Source organism: Tasmannia lanceolata, unplaced genomic scaffold, assembly GCF_043159265.1.
Source record: "Tasmannia lanceolata isolate RefF3 unplaced genomic scaffold, GAP_Taslan_0.1 ptg000015l, whole genome shotgun sequence".
In the NCBI taxonomy this organism is placed as follows: domain Eukaryota; kingdom Viridiplantae; phylum Streptophyta; class Magnoliopsida; order Canellales; family Winteraceae; genus Tasmannia; species Tasmannia lanceolata.
Window position 1 is genome coordinate 55,823,700 of NW_027518692.1, and position 17,439 is coordinate 55,841,138.

At 36.8% G+C, this 17,439-nt stretch overlaps 2 protein-coding genes and 1 non-coding gene across 9 annotated transcripts in view; 2 read left to right on the forward strand and 1 right to left on the reverse strand.

Annotated features, from left to right (window-relative positions):
* Positions 1–292: 292 nt before the first annotated feature.
* The window catches only part of LOC143892538 (uncharacterized), a 44,698-nt gene continuing 27,551 nt past the window's right edge, over positions 293–17,439 (forward strand). For 2 of the 5 annotated variants that reach the window (XR_013255550.1, XM_077397242.1), the window contains exons 1-7: positions 293–1,436; positions 6,353–6,542; positions 8,782–8,924; positions 9,078–9,189; positions 12,030–12,095; positions 12,286–12,357; positions 12,462–12,533. Coding sequence is in view for 3 of the 5 variants with exons in the window: in XM_077397242.1 (XP_077253357.1) it covers positions 6,420–6,542; positions 8,782–8,924; positions 9,078–9,189; positions 12,030–12,095; positions 12,286–12,357; positions 12,462–12,533 (588 nt within the window). In the remaining 2 variants the exon portion in view is untranslated. Of the gene's footprint in view, positions 1,437–6,352; positions 6,543–8,781; positions 8,925–9,077; positions 9,190–12,029; positions 12,096–12,285; positions 12,358–12,461; positions 12,774–17,439 lie in introns of those variants that run through there. The other 3 variants (XR_013255549.1, XM_077397244.1, XM_077397243.1) reach the window with 2 other exon arrangements.
* LOC143847698 (U6 spliceosomal RNA) lies at positions 6,638–6,740 on the forward strand. The gene has a single exon (XR_013235215.1). It is a non-coding gene; the product is annotated as a U6 spliceosomal RNA (small nuclear RNA).
* LOC143892537 (uncharacterized) overlaps positions 9,836–17,439 on the reverse strand; it is a 46,338-nt gene continuing 38,734 nt past the window's right edge. The window contains exon 3 of one of the 3 annotated variants that reach the window (XR_013255546.1): positions 9,836–10,426. The gene's annotated coding sequence lies outside the window, so the exon portion shown is untranslated. The remainder of the gene's footprint in view (positions 10,427–17,439) is intronic. The other 2 variants (XR_013255543.1, XR_013255542.1) reach the window with 2 other exon arrangements.

Here is a 17,439-nt window from a genome sequence, read left to right on the forward strand (position 1 = left end):
AATACACTAGGGTTGGTTGTCCATGGAAAAGGAGGGAGGGCAATTATATCTTATTTTTGCTTGGGCTTGTCTTAACCGAGGCATCCCCTTAGGTTAGGAAAAGTATAAAAATGTACTAGAGGTGGTTGTCAAAGGAAGATTTGGGGGGTCGAATTTATCATATCTCACTACAAAACCTGATCGGTTGAGAGGGTTCGGGGAATTCTCTCCCCCGACCTAACTCCGGCCGAATCTTCTTATCCATCTTCTTCTTCCTCTTCTATCCGTTCTCAAAACCCATTTCCATTGCCATTTTCACCCAAACCACCAACCCCCCGGCCATTACCACTGGAATCCGGCCCTCTCCGACCCAAATCCAGCTAGCTCCATAACCTCCTCCACTTTCTTCTTCTCCCCATCACCTTCTCTGTTTTTGCCAAACTAAAACCCATCTCACAAACCCCATCTTCTCCGGTGGTTTTGCCGGACATCGCAGCCGCCAGCAACCCCTACCACTAAAACCCAACGGCCAAGACCCCACTCCATATCCACTCCACCATTTCAACCCTCATCTTTACCTCCAAACCCACCTCCCATTTCTCTGCAACTCCGGCCGGCCACCTCCATTTACCGGCCATCTCCTCCGGCCCCACCATCTTCTCACCTCCGGCTCCATCTCAGCCGCACCACATCCACCTCTATCCCACCACCACAAGCCACCTCCCATCACCCGTCGGCCTCTCCACCATCATCTTAAAACCCATTTCATTTTTTTCCCCATCGAAACCCACATCAGCCACCACTACCCTTGTCATCCAGACCCCCTTCTCAGCCACCATTCCACCACCATCATTTTCCTCTTCACAGCCCCTTAAAACCCAACTCCTACTTCTCCGATCCCTTAGCCGGAGCTCCGGCAAATCTCACCTCGAAGTTTACCATTTCCTCCGGCCTCTCCGTCACCCAAACCCATTTTATTCTACATCTCCATCTCAGATCCAACCAAAACCCTCTTCTTCTCCTTTATTTCATAACAGCCACCTTCTCTTCCCCAACAGCCAACACTTTAAACGTCTTTGAAACCCATTTCAAATTCCCCATCATCAGCCCTTTTGATTTCAACCATCAGCACAAGCCTCTTTCATTTTGCTAAGCCTCTCGCTCTCTTTCTGTCTCCCTCTGGGCAGATTTTAAGAGGAAGAAGAATAGAAGAAGAGGGTTGGGGCATAGAGTTTGGAAGAAGTAGAGAATAAAAGAGAGGGTTGTGCTGCATCTCTTGAAAATGGGTCTTTCTTCTATTTTGGGGTTGGGAGTGTCGGCTGAGAGAAGCCATCACCACCAGTTATGGCGATCAACTAAGGCGAGCTCCTCCGCTGTCCCGAAACCCAGATCTGACCACCATCCAACCAACAATTTTCCGATCTCTGTTGCCGGCAAGCTGAATTTATTCAACTCCAGTAACATTTCTAACTTCTCTGTTATTATTGAAGCGCATGGTTGTTCACTTTGTCTCTTAGATATTGCAATATTAGTGAATGGATTTGATTTTAACTTGGTTTTTGGATCTAAGCTGTGGTACATCTTATTTTAGTTGTGGCCCAACAAATAAACGGGTTGGATCATCCTATGAAGTGGGGCCCACTGTACTTTTTGAAAAATACTGAACTTCGTGAGCGCGCGCGCACACAATATAAAATCTCATAAATAGCAGCTTGAAAACCCAGTAGTTTGAATTCAAAATGAAAAGATGTAGAGGATAAGAAACTGAATAACCTGTGCTATCCTGCATACAGTTAACTATCCATTTATTCCTGTCCTAATCAAGTCTGAAAAGACCAAAATGATAATATTATTATTAATAAAATAGAGCAGGTGCTTGTCTTAGTGGGCTTTTGTCGCTCTCCTGTTTACCTGTAAAGTGGAAATTTGTTTTATTTTGATGAGGATGTGAGATTGGTAGTTACCCACATTATCTCACATAATATACATGCTGCATGATAGCGAATTATTTGCATCATCCTTGTAGCATTATATATTTAGGAAAAAATCATTATTGGGCAGAAACTAATGAATTATATGTTAATTGGAATATATATTTAACAATTTGACATAAGTGCAACTTACCAAAAATTTAAGTTTGGTATAACTTTATGAAAATGATTATGTGGTTTACAATGTAATGGTATTGTAGAAGAATCTATAATCTATACTGAATACATATTTAACATTTGATCCTCTTTGAAAAACATATATGCATACATACATTTTAGAAGTGTATTTTTGGATATTGTACATGTAACCCTTGCATATATATATATATATATATATAACATTTGATCCTCTTTGAAAAACATATATGCATACATACATTTTAGAAGTGTATTTTTGGATATTGTACATGTAACCCTTGCATATATATATATATATGTATATGTATATGTATATATATATATATTTCATATTACATGGGAGCTCCCTGAGAGGGACTCTCTTCTTCTCCCTTATCTTCTTCTTCTTCCTCTTCTTCTCTCTTGGTATGTTACACTCAACATGGTGTGTGTGTGTGTGTGTGTGTGTGTGTGTGTTCACACTAACTTTTTCTGAAGAAAAAACTCTGAAAGCACAATTGACTTGATTGTAGGAAGAAAATGGACAGCATGGTTTCCTGCCTAATACCTTAGACAGCATGGTTTCCTGCCTAATTCTTTAGAGATGGAACATAGAAAACCTCACCCACGCACTCTTTCCCAGGATTTGCTGGATTTGAGGTTATACTAACCAAAGGTCCTGCAAATGCAACCCCAGGTGACAGACAACATAGTGAAATCTACTGGGTGTTTGAATATGTGTGTATCTATGAATTTCTTGATTGGAGAATAAAGAAAATAAGCCATGAAAGAATGCAGCTATCTATGATTGCTCATAACCCCTTGATGGTTGAAATTTGAGGCAACAAAGCTAAAAGCAACATGATTGTGTTTTCTTCCTTTGGGAAGTTTTTGCTGATTCTAGATGAGCTAGGTCTCTAAGACAGAAAGCAAGATGAGAAACACCTATAACTGAAAATTGTAGAAGCTGAAATCTGCATAAAACCTAATGCAAAGGCATGAGCATGAATTTTAATCTCATGGGATTCTACCACAAAGCAGGTTACTGTGCCCACGACATAATGGATGGCTGATCCTGCACAATTTCCTGGGGCGCCACACTTGCAGCCTACAGGCCCCTTTGGATACCTTAAAACTTATTTGCATATAATGTTATTTGCGTATAATCTTATATGCAAATAATTGTTATAATACTTTTATATCTATCTTAATTAATAGCTTCTACAGTGGCCTTAATATCCCATTTGCAAATGGGGTTAACGTAAATATGTCTTATTTACATGCAAGGACTAAGAATTGACAGACTGCCTACTAACAGGGGGGAGGAAAAAATGTGTTGTCTTAACAGAAACAGATAAAATGCAAGAACCCCACAGTTACTCAAGGTTTTAAGTGGTCCTAAATAGTAACAGATTTTTTTTTAGAAATCCAAATCCTCCTCCCTCATCGATCGATTCCATAGACCCTCTGCCCTCCTCCAACGATGCTCTCTCTTCCTCATAGGTAAGCTCCACTCTCTCTCTCTCTCTCTCCTCCTCCTCCTCCTCGCCCTTTCAGTTTTTTTATTCATTTTTTCCGTGGTTTCTTCTTCTTCGTACCCCATTTTAGGCTTTTTTTTTACTAGTTGATCTCCCTCTCATAACTATAGGAACCATTGAATTTTATTACCTACCAATTCATCTGTTTGAAAACATCCACTGCAGTTATAAGACGAAGCTCCTGGTGTATCATAGTCTGATGCCAAATCTCACTATTTTTGCAGAAAATGATGTCTGATCCCTTGCTTTATGTATGCTAGAAATTCCTATTACCCCCAGGCTTTAAGTAGTCCTACAGTGCTTAGATTTATTGAATTGATTTAAGGGAGCTGGAGCTTTGACAAACAGAAAACTTGTATAACTTGTATAATTTCATTCGAGTCAAATTTCTCACAATTAGCCATGACAAGATACAAATGAGAAGGGTACCTTTTCCTCTCTTATATGTGCAAACACATACAGAAACAATGTCTGATAATACTCAATTCTCTCACTCTCCAACATCCTCCACTAAGGAGTCAAATAAACCACCTTATTATGCACTCTACTATGTAAAAACATATGATAGCAATGCTCTCCACTTTATACTGCAAATCAAGAATTTTCCTTTGTTTTGAAGGTCTATCAAATGCCAATCTACTTAATTTAAATTTGAGTGTGTTGATGTAGGAACCCAATTAGTGTCAGATTTAGACCTAGTCAATTTGAGCCGGGTAGACCCTTTCACCTTCTTTATGAAAATTTTCTAAAGGATTCATTAGCCGTCCCCAACTAGTTTTGGGACAAAGGCTTAGTTGAGTTGAGTTGAGTTAATGTAGGAACTCGCGACTTGATAGTTGATACAATGTTAACTCCTATTTTGGCTGGGGGAAATGTTTATTTCTGAGATGAGATTTTATTCTTTGAGCCTGTTTTCATGCCTCATTGAGAAAAGCATATAAGTAGCTGTTTCTTCTTTATTTATTTGTTTTTATTTGCTAATTTTGAAATTGAAACATATTTCCTAATCTAATTCTCTCTTAGTATTTCTTTACTTTCGAAATGGTTTGGATTTGGCTCAAATCCAACTCTTCACATTAAGTGGGGCCAAATGCCAATTTTGGGTTTGGATTTTCAAATCCATATCAAAGAGCCAAATTCACGGCATCCAGACAAGCCCTAGGTGTTTGATGTTAGACCATTTTGGATGGTTATCTTGCTTATAAGGTGGTTTCATAGTGTGTATTTTTGCTTATTCGATCATTTTCTGAACTTTCATCTTAAATTTCCATTATTTGCATATCTTTCCATTCGTTTCCCTGATTTTACAGCATTTCCACCAAAATTTCTTGCCGAAATCGACATGTTTCCATTTCTAGGGTGACCAAAACACATACAGAAACTGAAATGTGAAACCTTAATTGTCATATGTCATTAATGAAAATGTGGATATATATTGGGACAAGCCTTTCTGGCCCTCCACACTGGTGTTGTACAATACACCACACAATTAAGAGGTTTAACTGACCATACCACATAAATACATCATATTGTTTCTTTTGGTTGACATCTTAATTCAACGTTTGTGCATGCTTTTATCACTTCTTGGTAAGTCAAAACCTTGATTGTGGTTGGCCAGAGGATTAAGGTACCAAAACTTGGTGTTAAAACAGCATACTTGACTTGATGCAATGTGATCTTGTGCATTGTTAGTTGCGTGTAAATTGCTCTACCCTGTCCCAGCCCTATTTGTGTTTAACTCATAATCATAAGATAGGTTAATTTTTACTTATTATTGCTGCTTTGTCTTCCTGCTAGTAGCCATTGTTGGAATGGACAGATCACATTTCCTTTTATGTTCATCTCCTTTTTAGACTCATTGCATGAGTTGGTACAGACAGAAGTTATGGACTCTACTGTTCTCAATCTGTAGATTTTGTTTGTAATGCTTCAGTAATATTTTGGTTAAAGATGGTTAAATTCTTTTTGAGGTAAAAATTGAAACTAACCCATACTTAGAACTTGCAGAAATCTCTTATATTGGGAAACAGTTTGCTTCTGAACATATATAATGAGGTTAATCTATCTGCAACTTTCTGATATCAGTAATCTATTTTGGGAATTCTTTACCCTCTTCACCTCTTGTAATTTTGCCTTTTATTTCTTCTGAAAATTGACATATTTCATTGAAATTATGAAAGCAAGAGGGACGAGTAATCCCTCTCCATTACAAAATATCAATGAGCACTTGAATGGGCATACCCGTCCAGAGAAAAACCTTAAAAAAATAAAACTAGTCATGCATCTTTTCCTTCCTTCAACTTTCCATTACCAGACACCATTTCTTGACAAAATTCCCCCTAGATCTTCCTTCATCCTCGTAAGACCCTTCAGGATGCCCTGATAGATCTATAACCAGTGCTAGTAAGCCGAGCATTTCGCGAACTCCTCCATGATGTGCTTAATAGAAAAATCCGGCATCTCAATAAGAAGGTGCTCCGGCAACCGATTCAAGAAAACATGATTTTTTCTGCTCGCGTAATTTTGCGCTTTTTTTTTGGATTTTTAACTTATTATCTTTGGAAATTTTCATTGATAAATTACTTCTATTTAGACAAACATTCTGTCTTGTATAAAGTTTAAGGTTTGATCATTTGAGTACTCATTTCCTTATAATATAGCTTTGGAATGGTGATTGTTTCGCTGAAAGAATAACTCAGCTGTTTTCCATGGTATTTATTATTGCAGATTTTTCAACTCCCATGATAGGGAATTCCATGTAGCGTCACTTCCCTACAAACCTGATTTTAAGGTCATGCCTGAAGGCTGGGATGCAACCACCAGGGACATTGATGAGGTTCATTATGAAATATCGATGAAGGAAGATGAGATGCCATATCAAGATTTTTTGCTAAGGATGAACTTCAACAAGAAGAAAGTAAGTTCTAATTTCCCCCGCCCAAGTCCGTAGTAACGTTCGAAACACTCATCTCGATTTAAAGACAATGATAGATCTAATCCGCAGTAAAATTTGTCTCTTCGGAGACATCTGATAGAATTGGAATGATATAGAGAATATTAGCATGGCCCCTGTGCAAGGATTACATGCACAAATCGAGAAATGGTCCAAATTTATTTCAGAAAAAAAGGACAGTGATAGCCAAAGTTTGAGTCAAGTCAAAATTCGGAATTTTATGCTGTGTTCTCTTACTTTCCTTGAAGCTGGGTTTCTGCGGAAACCTGCCTTTTTTTCCACGGAAACTAAAAAATAATGTTTTCTCTTCCTCGGAAATTTTTTAATCAAGTGTGGAAAATATTTTAAATTATGTGGAAAATAACTTTCCTCGACTTTTCTCCTCATGCGTTTCCGATATCAAAATCTGAGTTGTTAACTGTTTTCTCATAATGGGCTGGAATTCCTTATCTTGATAATTGTTAGCTGAAGGAGTAAAGAGGTTTCATTAGAGGTTGGCTTTCTCTCAGATTTTGTTATCATAATCATGTCTTAACACTAATAACCTCTTTTAGCTTTACTAGCCTTGCGATTAATTGAAATGAGTTTTACTATAATTCAGTGTTCTCATACATACGATATAGAATCCTGTGGTTTTCTCAAATGCTTGTTGATACTCAATTGAGTTGGGTACGTGGTCATTACAGGGTATGGGCTGAAAGTATTTGATGTCGTCTTGAAATATTTGCCCTGTATTTTAATCAGTGTAAAATGGAAAATGCTATGATTAGTAACAGATAGTTAAGATAGTTAATGTAATTACTTGAGAAATGCTAACAAATGCAGATTTATTTTGTTCAGTTAGATAATGTCCTTATCAGGTTGAAAAAATGATATTAACTTGCTCAAACTTGTATGTTCATATTAACCTATGGGTAAATTCATCTCTTTTATCGTTTGAGTCCCTTCAAAGAATGTGATCATTCTTTCAATACTAAAAATTGGGATGAGTTAACGGGTAATTAGATGAGTGTGTTAGTATCAGTGTTTTGTGCAAGCTTAATTTGCGATTTTTACTTATACTGGCAATTTGTGAGTTAACAAAGGAAATGATTTATTCTGGTTGTGCAATGCTAGCTCATGATATGAGCTCATTATGTAGTTTCCATTTTCTCTTTGTAGCCAGTAGGAAATAATTTGATATGTTGCTAATATTGTCAATTCACTGTTTGCATTGCTCTTTATAAAAAACTGTCAGCATTAGTTCACGATATGAATTTGACCTTTGTAAATGTCAGTTCCTCATGTCTTGAAGGTCAAAAAGTAAACTTTCACACACATCACCAAGACATGTACAAGTTTATGTAAAATTTTGTTCATATATCTGAAAAGGATACCTCTTTGGTCTCATGTTGATATTGTTGAAAAATGTTTCAGGGAGCATTTAATAAGCCTGATGAATTCTAAAATCAAGTTTTTTTTTTTATCATTGTTAATGTAAATTGTTATGATTCAGGCTGGGATCATGATTGCAATGTTGGTCTCTTTAGCATTTTTTTTAATGTTTTATGCTTACAAATGGAGTTCAATTATGCAAATTTGTATGATTTACTGTTTTGATAGTATTCCTCTGACCCAATGGGTTTGATATAAATAATTCTGCTTTCTAAAGGCTTTTGATCATTATGTGTGAATCAAATTATAATGATTTTTTTAAATGTATTCTAGATATGAAGGTAAAGAATTGTTTATAGTATAATCTAAATGAAATTAGGTGTTTTCTGTCAAAGGGAGATAAAAATCATGCTAAGTCATTTATATATGTCACAGCAGTAGATTTGATCTTGAAAGAAAAAGCATGTTTAGATGATTTATCTTATAAGTGCTGTAGGTGTAAATGAAAACTGAATAGTTGATGAGAATTCCTAGAACTTTATAAGCAAATCAATTCAAAGATTCTTCATTGATAGTTAAATCCATCTCGAATGCTTGTTAATCGAATTGTCAGTATATAGGTTTGGTTAAGATAAACAGCGTAATGAACAGACAAGTACATAATAGGTTTAACTCATATTGTGATATCATGGAAAATATTCTTCCGTTTATTTACTCTCACTTTAGTTTATTCAAGACCTTCAATCCTTAACTTTTTAAATGCGCCCATTTTCATAGCTTTTCACTTAGAGAGAGTGAAACCCTAACTTTTTTTCCCTTTTTCCTCCAGCCAACCTCTTTACTCTCTAGAGATATGCAAAAAGGAAGAGCCATCGGATTTTTTATGAGGACCCCTTGGCCAAGAACATTCTCTTCTCGGGGAAGGCCACGAGAAGTGTCCCGACGTGATTCCGAAAGAAATGATAATGAATCGTAATATTCTACAACGAACAATGAGTATATCTATATGAGTTTTAAGATATAGTTGATAGAAAATAGCAAAGTATTTTAGAAATGGAACAAACTTAAATTGTTAAAAATTACTCAGTTAGATATATTCTTTTCATATTTCCATTTGAATTGCAGGGGGAGTGCTAAGGACGTGCGTATCGTTCAGATACACCACGACTATTCATCTGATTTAATACAAACGGTAGCTGTTGTTCGTGTCCGGGATAAATTTTTTGCTTTCGTGAAGGTTTGTTGGTTGTACATTATTCCACCTATTGTTACTTTCATGAAGTTTTGTTGGAAGTTGATGAAGAATTTTGAAGTCTGTTAAAGGACCTGTGAGTTTGTTCTGTATCATTTTGGACTATACATTCAAGTGATGCAGAATTTTGAAGTCTGTTGTTCATCCATTGATTCGTGAAATTGTGTATAAATTGTAATTCAGGTCATCTTCTTCACAATAAATGAATGATATATGTAGAAATAATCTGTTCTTTTAAACATGAAGAGTTTATAAAATTGGCCTTCCAAAATGTTCAAAGTATTTGTGATTTTAAATAGAAAAGTTCTTATGAAGTTGATTTACAAATCAAGGTAAATAAAAAAGACAGATGCACATTCAAAGATATTAACTAAATGAAATCTGTGTTTTTCGGCTCTCACTATTTCTTGCCTTATTTCTTTTGTTTGATATCTTTGTGACCTTTAATGTGCTTATTAGTTGTAACATGCCCATCTGAATGGAGAATTGCGTGAGATTAGTTACTTTAATGTTTAAAGGTAATTGGGTTTATATTTTGTAACAATGACTTGATTTGTATTTCAGGGTGATCTAGAAACAATTAAGAATAGGCTAATTGATATACCTCCATCATATGTTGAAACCTACAAAAAATATTCAAGTGACGGATGTCGAGTATTAGCTATTGGATACAAACCTCTTTTAGAAATACCGGTAAGCATCATTTGTGACATACGTAGTTGTAATGTTTCTTTCATCCTGAAGTATTAAAACCTTCTCCAACATAAGTTTCTAATCAAATATCAAAATCTCAAAACCTGCCACATAATTATTTTTTCTGAGAAGCTAATTATTCAAATATGCTTAGATTTCTTCTCACTTCAGTAATAATTCTGCAATCAATGGCTGACTTCCTCATAATAAAAAACTGGCCAGGGCCTTTCAATTTATTCTTGGATAAAAATGGTTGATCACATGTTCTGCTTGCACACTTGATTGTGTCCCTATGGACTTGGGTTTTTCATTGGCCACTGTGAGATTTTGCCTTATGAGCAGTGGCTCTATGCCATCATGTCTTGCTTTTGAAGGGATGTCCCTCAAGGCATTGCCCGTGTAGTGGATTCCAGCCCTCTAATGGTTCTACAATTGGTGCTCTCATGCTTTATGTCTTTGTATTGGGCAAGCGTCACATTGTAAAAGGGCAGAATGGTGCTGAACTTTCTGACATAAATCATTTTGGAAACTGTAATAGTAAGACATGTATCACCATTCAAAAACAGAAGAAATGTATCGACTATAAGATTTATATCAGCAATAATAAGAAAAAATAAGAGGCCTTACGACCCCACCATATAAAAGAACGAAGTAATGAGAGAAGATTTTGTAGAAGCATGGTTTTAAATTTTCACTGAAATTGCGAACCAAATAAAATGTTTCTGTTTCCATCTCCACCGAAACACGTACTGAAATTAAAAAAACGCAAAACCAAACAAAAATCGTTAGTTTATTAGTGCTATACTATGCAAATCTGTGTTACCTGATTAAATTTGTGAGATGATCCCCCCCCCCCCCCCCCGCGTAGGATTATGCGCGCCCCCCTCCTTTTAAAGTGAATTATGGGCAGACTTTAACACTTTTTGATGTCAAATCACATTAAAAGGGGGCCGCATAATCCTACAGGGGGGTTGAAAAAATCATCTCCCTTAAATTTATACAAATTCTATTTGAAATATGGTGTATGAATTGCATAATAAATATTTATACGACTTACATGTAGAATCTGGTATGTACTGAATTATAAATTATCAGACATTCGCGACACTAATCTAATGACATGGCATGTCACTTGGTGTTTGGTGTTGTTAAATCATTAGATTAGTTTTTTTAACTAATCTAATGATTTTTTAATGTGTATTTGTTTTTATTATAACAGTTCTTGAAGTTTCATCTTAGATGTCCATTATTTGCATATGTTTTCCATACATTTCCACAATTTTACAAGATTTTCACCTCAATTTTCATCGAAAACTGACATGTTTCTATTTCCGCCACGACTGAAATGCATATCAAAACAGAATGAAACCTAGTATAGAACTGATTTAGAGCTAGTGCATATAAACTATAAGCAAAAAAGAAAGAAAGAAGCAACCAAGCGCACGAGGCTCCCGCCATTGCAGGCTCTGGGGAGGGCTAGATGTACACAGCCTTACAAAAATGCGGATTATTCATAACCTTAATTTGTGCCAAATTCCCATCACTGTTTCTGTCACTGAATTTTGACTCTCTGCTTGTTGCTCAAATAAGGGAAATCTTACAAAATATATACATTTCATAGTTATAGGTCTCAAAAGTTATGCTTACAAAAAAAAAAATTGGCTCAAACGTTATCTTAAAAATGAGAAATGATTGTCCAAAATTGATAGTTGGGAATGAATTTGCCCATACTATTTGGTCAAGATGTTGAATTTGGCTTGAACTGAAATTTGGGCAGCATCATTTGTCTGAAAACAAATGTATATAGCAAGTTACACTAATTTCTCCTCTTGATACAATCTGCTTTTTTCCGCAATAGCTTTGATCTCTATGGGTGATGCATTGATAGCAAGTTACACTCATTTCTCGTCTTGATACAATCTCCTCTTGCGAACGGATGTTTTCTTCTTTCTTTTCCTTGGAGTTTTGCCTCATTTTTCCTTTCTAAAATGAGGGGGAAGCATTCATCAAGATGCAGTCCTCGACTCTATATTAGGGGTGTTTGTGCTTCTGGACCTACATTTTTGCTTCATTTGCAACTGTCTTCTTACTTTTATGTATATTGTTGATATTAATTTAAGGTTACATGACAGGTCATTGATGCAAGAAGCTTGAATAGCGATTTAGTGGGGTATAGCCTCATCTCTGCTGGCTTTACGGTAATTAAAATTAATCGATCTTTGTCTTCATTTCAGAAATTTCTTCTCATCAGTCTTGTCATTGTGTCATTATTTTTTATTTTTTTTGGGATGAAACATCAGTGTAGTGGATTAAAAATCCTTCAGATTTTATTTTGGTCATTGTTTTTTTTTTTTCTAACAGTACTTGATGTCTCTTTTTACTCTTCAGGTTTTAAACTATCCCATTAGACCAAACCGGACTACTTTCTTATCTCAAGCAGAAGGTCCACCAAATGATCATGTAAATTATATGGTCCCAATTTTTTTGATTAAATATCTGTTCAGATTTTATTTTGGTCATTGTTTTTTTTTCTAACATACTTGATATCTCTTTTTACTCTTCAGGTTTTTGACTGTCCCATTGGACCAGTTTTGAATGCTGTCTTATATGAGCTAAATCGTGAATTGCATGTTTTGGTAAATTATCTCTCTCTATTTGTTGGTTCTTTGTTTTAGGGTTCTTGATTTAGGAAATTGAAATATTATTTCTAGAAGAAAATGATCATACATTTGTTTTGCTTGCTGAATTTCTGCTTGTGTTTCTTGTATTGGCTTGTTTGCTGATTTTTCATGTGTTTGCTGAAACCATAGTGTAATTGTCAATAACTACAAGCAGAAAACGTGCTTCTTTTTTTGTATTATTCTGTCATGCCTCTAGTTTTTCAACTGCCTCAATAAAGTTGGTCATGGACATTTTTAGTTTAGAATCTAGATCACTCCATGTAACTTGAACTTACATCATGCAGTCATGTAAATATCTTCCACAAGAACCTCGTAACTGTGTGGAAATTGACGGATAGTATATAGTACGGCCACTCTAGATCCATATACCAAGGGCTAGATAATTGTATTATGTTCTTTTTTTAATCATATAAACACGAAAAAATGCAAGAACAATAATATGATAGATTCAACCAGGCATACTGTTACTAGGCCACCCTTGTCCACCCTTGTCTGGCCACGGAAGGGTCATTTGCATGATTTCGAAAGCAACCAACAAAAGGGTCATTTCAAAAAGATCAGATGTCTACATATAAGGACATGATTTCCACTTCAGTTGAACCATTCTTGTTTGATTTTGTGTATTTTCTATTTTGTTTATGGTTTTTCAAATTTGAACCATTGGATCCATTGGAAATTGTTGACACTTTAGGGTTTGTAGTGTTTGAACTTTCATTTGGTTTTGCTTTGCTCATGATTTCCACTTCAGCTGAACTTTTTTTTTTTTTTTTGAAATGGCTCCCCACTTCAGCTGAACTATTTACTTGTTTTTGTGTATTTTCTAGTTTGTTTATGGTTTCTCAAATTAAAACCATTGGATCCATTGGAAATTGTTGCAACTTTAGGTGTTTGAACTTTCATTTGGCTTTGCTTGCTCATGATTTGTTTTTCATGTTATTTGGAATTTACATGGCTTCCTCTGTTGGTAGTATTCATAAGGTAGAGCGTGCATTTTGTCCGAGAGGACATGGTGTGATGGACATGTACATATTAAAAAACAATGAAAAATTCAGAAGAACCTAGATTCCAAATGAAGAAATTAAAACTCGAAAAGGATTTTTCTGATTCTCGAAGAATGAGGGGCAAAGGGATTGATCGAGAAAGATCTCTTCTTATTATAAGATTGTGATTTGATCTGTTCCTACATGACCCGATCAATTCGATCAGGCACTCGCCATCTATTTCCATTGTTCAACTGTTTGACAACATGAAAAAACCACTGTTTGACAACATGAAAAAACCAAAAGCTCTGCCCTCCCTCTCTATCGATCCAAGGGATGATGGAAGGGCAGAGGCCTTTGGTGTCCCTTCCAGTATGAACATAGTATGATGGAGATCGAGCAGGGAGGCCCCTATCGTCTAGCGGTTCAGGATATCTCTCTTTCAAGGAGGCAGTGGGGATTCGACTTCCCCTGGGGGTAGATACAAATCCTCCCTTTCTATTGGGCCACAAACCGACCTAAGTAAATCCATGAGTTTGATTTGATTATTCCTTCCTATTCTTAATAATAATTTGAACCCTGAATTGTCTTATGACTCGTCAATCAGATTCATTTTGTGAAATCTCCGGAAAGGATCAGTTGAAACCCCCTAATTGTTTTTGCGAGACCAACATATTTCCCTGGAGAACCAGTAAATACTTCTGCTACGAAGACGTGTTGTGATACAAATGCTCCAATTAGAACGCAAGCCAAGAGGACAGCCTGCACATCCATCCTAGGGTTGGCAATTAAACCAGCCAAAAAGGGGATTAAGTGGGGACGGAGATGGGGATTGAAAAATTCCCCGAAGCGGGGATGGGGCGGGATGTGGATTGCTCTTTTCCCGCCCCTCCTAATATCCTCGTACATAGTTGAATTTTCCGCTATTAAATTTGGGTTTCCCACTTTTAATTTGAGTAGCCGCACTTACCATAGAACACATTTCGTTTGGTATTCCTAAATTTTCCCTCAAATGCATTTTTAGTAGTTTTGGGAAAGTTGCCTTATTTCCCACCCATCGTTTGGGTTACTTGGGTGGGAAGGTAAAGGTAAAGAAATAGAAATTGTCTTTTTGGTTTTTTGCAAAACCCTAGTATAGAGAGAGGAGTTTTCTCTCTCTCTTAGGTTGCGGCAAAACAAGAGGTCTTTGGTGTGTCGGCTGCCAAAGGAGAGAGAAGAAAAAGAGAGAAAGGGAGAAAGGGAAAGCGAGAAGAGGTTTTTCATCTCGGGGTTTTCTCTCTTGGCTTCTTTTTCGGGATTATCTCTTGGGTTATCTCTTGTGTACGGTCTTGGGTGTGAGAGGTTGTAATCGTTGTATTTTGTTTTTCTCATAGTGGAAGATCGTATTACTTGCCTGTGAAGTAGGCTTTTGTGCACGATCGGATTGATTTGCCCAACGGATTTCCTCAACAAGTAGAATTTTCCAATGAAAAATCCATTAAACTCGTTTCCCCATAGTGTGCGACACGGGGATGGGGATCAGATTTTCCAGCGGGGCGGGGACGGAGATTCCTGCCACCCCTGAAGTGGGGACGGGGGAATTTCCTTTGAGGTGAGGATGGGGATTTGGATGGGGAGTGAACATCCTGCCCTGGCGTGGTTGGGGATGGGGAGCATAAATCTCTCTCTCTCTCGCATAAATCTCTCTCTCTCTCTCTCTCTCTCTCTCTATACCAAGTCCTCGAATCAGCCCTAGAATGGAGGAAAATTAGCAGATTTTCATACTTTCTTGAAGACATCCGAATCTTGCGGGTTTCTCTAAAAAAGTCACATGGAATTGGGCTCTTGATTTGAGTATTTAGACGCCATCAATGGCGGAATACAGCCATGTTGTCGTATTTGGGGTTAATATTTTGCATTTTAGCCATCGGGATTTCAGTTTAGATTGGAAGGAGGTTGGAGAGAAATTTTTCTTCTACTTTTTTCCTTCTTCTAGAATGCATCAGTTTTTCATATTGCTATCGGGATTTTGGTGAGAGAAAATTTTCTTCTACTTTTTTCGTTCTTCTTGAATGCAGCAGTTTTTCATATTGACTTGAAGAAATCTGAATTTTCTTGGTTTCTCTCAAAAACCCCATACATGGAAATGAGTCCTGGATTTGAGTATTTAAACATCAATGGAGAAATATAGCCCAGCTTTGAATCTTTGTAATTGGGGTTTAGATTTTGCATTTTGGCAATCCACCAACTTCTGCTTGTGTTGAAATTTTTATTAAACAATGAAATAGGAGCACTAAGGAGGGGAGATGTCTCAATTCCTGATAATAGTGCTTACCCAAACACTTGAAACGGAATCGACATTCCCTTTACTGAGGGAATTGGAATAGGATTGGAATTTGATACCAATACCAATTCCTCATTCCTGCAATCCAAATGCACCCTTACTGTTTTATTCAATTTTTCTATAACGCTGATCTCTCCACGACTTTTTTTTTAATAACAGGACGAATCTTTTTTAGATTTCCCAACGGCTTCTCCGTTAAAATGCTCTTTCGTCGGTCCTGTTGACCAAGACGAAACGGAATCCCAACCGAGATTGGGGATTCCGTTCTGATCGGTTTTATCGGTTGTTTTTTATCCAATGCTCTCCCATCCTTTGTCCCAATCGTTATTTCCTCCACCAGGTTTCGATGAAAATGTTCGAAGATCATCAATCAGATCCTTGAAAGGTCGAGAGACAGAAACCCTAATTTTTGGATCTGCGGATGGGATTTTTTTTAGGGTTAGGGAAGTTGAGAATCGGGAGAGGATGTGATGGATGTTTTGCATAGTTAGTTTGTCTCTAATCTTTGATTCTGTTCTTGAGATGGATATAAGCTTCAGTGAGATGGATATAAGCTTCAGATTTAGTCGTTAGGGTTTTTGCAGTTTCCACAACTGTGTTTTACGGAAATGTTATCCACACTACTGTATTTTGATGAGAGCACTCTCACTTAATTAAAAGTACGGTATGGCCCACACCATACGATGATCCAAACCGTCAATTAGATGGGCCACAGCCTAAATAGGTTGTGCCCTGAAAATCATTTCAATAGGTTGATCCTAACCCCCCAATCTATAGATAGGGAGGGGTGTCAATGGATCCAGATGGTCCGATGGATCGTCCGAATCTGAACGTTAATGAACGGGATCTAAACATATGAATAGGATCATATTTTGGATCATCAAATCTGGGATCCGAAAAATTTTGGATTGTGCATGGGCACGCCACAGATGCCCATTAGATAGTCTCGTTCTGAAATGGTTTACAAAAATACCCTCCAAATTCTGTTAATGCTAACCCTTCTATGAAGGGTATTTTGGTCAAAACCTCTCCTATCACTTCATAAATCGGATGGGCATGCGATTTCACTCATTTTAGTCGTTTCATTTCATACTTTAAAGAGAGGGGTTTTGTTCTTTATGCATCATATTCTTTGATAATAGTTATACATTATATTTGTGTATGTAATTTTGATTAGTTTTATTGGTTACAGGCATTATTATACATATAGATTAAACATAGATAAAATTTTAATTTAGTTGAAGAAAATGCATAGAGACACTAATAGTAGACTGCCATTCTATCTATTTTTTTTTTAAAATTAATTGTTTACTTAGCTTAGTGGGACATAATAGGACACTCTGATGGACGGTCCGAATTAAAATGGATCGTGATCATGACGTGGAAAGTAGGATCCGAAGAACCATCCGACTCAGACCCGACCGATAAGGAATTTGAATGGATCGTGACTGTGACATAGGTGGATTCGACCCGAATTGGATCCGTTGACACCCCTATCTATAGAGGGTTAGGATCAACCCTCTAACATTCAGATCGGAGGGCTAGGCTCAACCTATTG